The sequence below is a fragment of the Filobasidium floriforme genome (assembly GCF_021052385.1).
Source record: "Filobasidium floriforme strain CBS 6241 chromosome Unknown HD553scaffold_15, whole genome shotgun sequence".
NCBI lineage: Eukaryota > Fungi > Basidiomycota > Tremellomycetes > Filobasidiales > Filobasidiaceae > Filobasidium > Filobasidium floriforme.
Genome location: NW_025763636.1, coordinates 881,478 through 886,904, shown reverse-complemented (window position 1 = coordinate 886,904; position 5,427 = coordinate 881,478). Strand labels below are relative to the sequence as shown.

At 53.8% G+C, this 5,427-nt stretch overlaps 1 protein-coding gene across 1 annotated transcript; it reads left to right on the top strand.

Annotated features, from left to right (window-relative positions):
• Window positions 1–106: 106 nt before the first annotated feature.
• Window positions 107–2,557, top strand: HD553DRAFT_325024 (uncharacterized protein; the record flags this gene model as incomplete). Its single annotated transcript, XM_046181554.1, has 2 exons — window positions 107–1,262; window positions 1,332–2,557. 2 exons carry the CDS (start codon window positions 107–109, stop codon window positions 2,555–2,557), a joined length of 2,382 nt encoding a protein of 793 aa, XP_046035578.1.
• Window positions 2,558–5,427: the final 2,870 nt, after the last annotated feature.

Below are 5,427 nucleotides of genomic sequence, written 5' to 3'. Positions count from 1 at the left end.
GCGAACGCGCCATGTTCCCTGGGGCGACGATCCAAGCAAAGTGCTTGGAGGACATCGATGGGTACTCCGCGAGTTGACCCAAAAGCCTATCTTCAAGTCGGGACCGATGTCGTGGTCAGAACCCTTCCCAACAGCAAGGTTGAGAGCTCGGGAGGCTTTGCCTGCTGCCCTCCTTCGCGTGTGGCAGGCGCTCTCGATCGGTTGTGAATCGGCGGAGGCTTGGGGAGAAGTGGAACGGGATCTCGCCGAACTACTGGAAGAAGGGTTCGACGCCGACGAATGGCAAAAGGTCGGAGCCATTGCTTGTAGTGGGGGCTCGCGAGGGACGCGAACATGTGCGTTCCATCAAATGGTATGGGATTGCGGCGTGCGGGAGGCTTTCCAGGGTGAGATGAAGGCCCCTCCAGTGAGCAGGTTTGTGGAGTTCGCCTTCCACGTCCTGGTCAAAGGATGTGAGCAGCGCGAGGGGGATGAATGGTGGGGAGGAATGTCGTCGCTGGACCTGATGAATATCCTCCGAGGAGCAGGCTTGGACGACGAAGACGATGAAGAGCTGCAGAATACGGTGTCAACGGTACTTGAGCGTCTGAAAGGCATCGAGAGACGAGAGATCTCGGCAAGACGAGATCGACAGCGAGAGAGGATCCAGGGCGACATTTCCCCCGCGACCGGGAACAGGGATGACGGGGATGCCGAAGCTCGCGAACGGAAGGAACTGGGAATCATGGTCCGGGCTGTCGGTTGGCGACGTATGGTTTTCATGGGAGAAAACTGGATGGAAGGAGCGTCTGTGGCTATGATCGCAACGATCGCGGGCGTGATTCTTGAAGTGTTTGTCTCCCGTGACGACTGGCGATCGGACTCTTCGCTGATGGGGGAACTCGAGTTCTTGCGGGAACTGATCGGACCGGCGGCGTTTTCGACTCGGGAGTGGATACCCATCCTCCAACTGCTGCGTCGAACAAGTCTGATGACTGTTCAGACTGCTTTGAGAAAGTTGCGGGACTGTGTCTTACTGCCGGAGGCTCGTTCGCGGTGGAAGGACCTCGTTCAGAGTGCGGCGGAGATGTGGGCGTCTGAGCCTGGGGTTCAGCCAGAAATCATCCCCGTTGTGAACCTCGAGTGGTTGGGAACGCCTCTTGGTCATGCCAGCGATGTGTTGCGGGAGCTCTCCGAAGGTGTCGTACTGTACATGCCTCGGTCGGTCAAGGAGCAACTCGTACGCGAACGTTTGGGGTCTTTCAGTAGGCCCGTTTGGTCTGGTAAGTAAAAGCGTCTTCGATAACTTCCATGATTAACAGATTACTGACTTACGAATACACATCTTATAGGGTTCTTTGCCGACATGGACCTACTCGAGCGACAAATGATCACTCGTCAAACATGGGAAAGGCGATTTACGTTGCGTAGGAATTTCGCTCTTTCGTGGTTGAACGAGTGGACCAAGCCCGGGACGGACAAGATGTTGCGAATGCGTGGGTTGATCTTCGGTCTTCATCTCGATCTACCCGGTGGAGCAGCATTGGTACCGCGGAATGTGCCATTTGCCTATTCGCGGCCCGCAGGTTTCACCGAGAGGAGTCTAAGCGAAGAGCGTGCTGTTCGCGAGGTAGTAGATCTTTTCGAGATACCCGACCCGGCAGTGGATGTTGCGGACATGGATCTCGATATTGGGGATGGTCCTGGGCCTGACGCGGACGCTGCTACAGGAGAAGACGCCGGGGACGACGGGAATACCGGACGAGGGGGAGAAGGGACTGACGAGTCCAACAACAACAACAACGGAGGAGGAGCTGACGAGCCCCCCGAGAAGAACGTGGACGAGGAGGTCGCTGCGAAGTCCAAATCAAGGACTCCCGGATCGAAGGAGAGCAGCCCGGCAAAACCCCGTACGAGCAAGAACAGTGCGGGCGTGCTTTCGGCCGGGTTGCCCAAGGATAGGGAAGAGTCCGATGACTCTGACTACGCCGACTCTGAAAAAGGCGATAACGGCGACTCGGGCGATTCTGACGATGCGGACGCCTGGGAAGAAGGCGGATCCTGCGTGAAGAAGCTTGGGGACAAGAAGACCGCGGGAAGGCCAGGAGCGGGAGTCGCTTGGACTCACCAGATCGGGCCGGCTCAAGACGTCAATTTCTTCGTCAAGTCGAACGACCAATACCGCTCGTCCAGCAAGAGCAAGGTCGCGCTGGAGTGGGGCCAGGACGACGATTGGGTAGACCCAACCTTGATCTTGCCTTCAAAAGCGAGTGATAAGAAGTCCTGTGCCACGAAGAAACAGGCCTCGGACGCCCGGTCGAAGAAAGCGGGAGATATTCGCGACGCCATTCACGACAAGTTGATCGACGCAGCAAGGACAACCGGTACCGTCGGTCTCTACATGCAGGTGTATCCGGGTAGGATGGGTGTAGAGATGGCGATAACGCCAAACCTTGATCCCCAAGAAGCGGAGTGGAAGCGTTTGGCTTACGAGTTCTTCGACTACACGAGTGAGATTTCGGCCGACTGGGCTAGGAGGATCCGGGAGAAGGAAGAGGGGTTCAACGACGAAGAGTAAGGGAGATCGAGAGTATTGATACGGAGTATTATAATGCGTTTGAATTGTTTAAAGAGGTCCTGTATCGTGTAGCTTGATGTCCAATATGCCGAAATTATGCATGTATGATTCTCTCTCGAATGGCACAGTCAAAATATTGCAGCACAAGGGATGACTGGGCTGACTTGAAAACATGGTAAAGGATACTCGCGAACGGCGAACACTAAGTGTTCGCGGGCGACCAGGACGTTCGCGGTCGCCGGAATTGTTCGCGGGGACATGTTCGCCTTACAACAAGATGGTGTCTAGGAGAGTTGTACTGATTGGATAAGGGAGGTTGATCATGTGAACTGACATGGGTGTGGAAAGACCATGATTCTGTTAGTATATGTGATTGATGAGAACGAGAGGAGGTCAGGCTAAGAGACTATGATATTGGCAACTGGCGACTTGATCATTGAGAGAGAGAGAGAGAGAGGGAGGGAGCAAGTCGAATGTGATATAAGGTTAATAAGCTAGTAATTACTTACTAAACAAAGTAATGAGTTAGTAAGGTACTAATCACTTACTCAATTGATTAATACTATACACTAGACGGCTAATTATCAATTAGTAATGCGTGTGATGTGATGTGTGACCGAGTTAAGAACAGAGTACCTTCTGCTCGATCGCTCAAACATTCGCTCAAACATTCGCGCGAACGGGCGTGGGCGCGTCTCTTAGCTTAGTAAGGCAGAGAAAAATTGTGAACCCGAGCGATTGTCAATCTTTCACGCGCGCCAGGGATAGGTGTCGAATCGATCAGGATCGATGTCCATCTTACCTTTTCTTCTCACTTCGCTTCAGTGTGAATTCAACCGGAAGGTATCTTCAACTACATACAATCATCATCAAGGGTGTACGGGTGCCCGAATTTATCAACAGGTGTGAAAAAAGAGGTTTTATATGTGGTCCTTGCACGAGGACGTCAGAACGCGCCGGCATCCTTGTTGTTGCTGCTTGCTGTGTGTAACGTGTCGATCCTGATACCCTTCCGAACCGATACACACTCGTTCTTCCAGGAGAAGAAACATCCCGGAGTAGCTGCTAACAGGAGCTACAAGACGTTGTAAATACGCAAGAGGTTGGGATATGGTCAGCTCGAAATCACCCGTGATGTGATCGGGGGACACTACTCGACCGTTTGTTCCTGGATTACAGTCAGATCAAGGGGTCGCGCAGGATTTCAGATCGACCGTCGATTTCGTATCATTTTGATTCGTTGTAACTTTGTAAGAGGCTTATACAAGCTCACTTGGCCTCGGCTGTTTGTCAACACATGCAACACAGGTAGGCCGTGAAAGTCGTAGCAATCGTGTATGACGTCGTCGTCGTGGACGAAGTGAAATCGGTAGTTGTATGGTAGCCGAGTCTCTCGGAGCCGAAGCTCGATCGCGCACGAGACCAAGAGACCGACCGACCACCGACATCCGATGTACTGCTACTGCAAGCACCCTGGCTACTCTGTGATAGCTCGTTGATAACCTAGGTCTCGCATGCCTCAAGTGGAATCTGTTCTGGATCAATCCCACTAGTCACGACGTTTTTTTGTTCTACATCCGGTTGAGGAGGATCGACGGCAGTTGACGTGCAGGAGCGACAACACCCAAAGGCACCTCGATCCCTGGGTCGACCTCGACGTGCTCCAGCTCTCAGGACGTTAACGTCGCCAGACCATCACACGTCCGAGATCTAGAAGCAGTCTACACATCTGGAGCAGGATGAGACCCACAGGTTTACCTCTATCTCTTGGCGTACCAGCAACAAATCCGATCGGTCACGTTCAACCTCAAGATCAAACGCACGGCGCACCAGGAGCAACATCTCTCCTCCCACTTCCAGAAATGATGGGCTCGAACAACAACTCGACCTTGGGAGTATCAGGTCTACCTTTATCTTCCTCTCGATCACCCCCACCCCCACCTCCAGGACCTTCGTCGATACCGATGTCCTACCCTGTCAACCCGAACGCGAACGCGAACTATCAACCGGGGTACGAGTACGACCAGTATCCTTACCCGTCTCAGTCTCAATACTCAGGAGTTCAACAACAGCAGCAACAATACGGTGTACAGGGATATCCTGGCTCCGGCATACCGAGTTCCGGACTAGGACCGGGACCGGGACCGGGACTAGGATCTCAGGTTCAAGGGAACTCGAGTAGGGGTACAGGTTCGGAGTATTTGGATGGGCGGAACACGATTCCTTTTCCCGGGTCTACCATCAACCCTCAATTTCAAGTTCAATCCCAGTCAGATCTGGTATCAGGGCCGAGTTCAAGGTCGTCCTACCCAGTAGACCCGAACCTCAACGGCAACACCCATGGCAGCTCGTCGTCCACGTCGAATTACGTACCGCTAGAACCGTCCGGCGTCCCCCTCTCTGGCCCCGGTCCCGGTCATGTTCCTGGTCCTGGACTGAATACGTCGAATGGAACCGGGCTAGCTCCTCGAGCTCGATCACACCCCCACCCACATTCCCAGGCTCATCCCTACCCCCAGCCTCCTCAGTCTTCTCAAGCCCAAAACCCTGCTCAAACGTCGATCTCCCCTCAAGTCTACGTCCCTGCGCAAAGCCAAGATCTTCCACAATCCTCCTCCGGAGGTGGTCAGAAACGCGGTCGGGTTCAGAGTCGAGGTGGGAGCGTCGTCAGCGTGGCCAGCTCGGGTAGCCGTGGGAGCGGATTAGGAGCTGGGGTGGACGTGCCGAGAGTGGGGGGTGTGAGGTGTTGTACGTCTTTTCTCGTCTTTTCCTCTTGCTAATTGCCTCAAATTGACTCCAACCCAAATCTCTCCTTGCATCGCATTTTCTTTTCACCTTCGGAACCTTCGGGACCTTCGTTAGACTGGGCG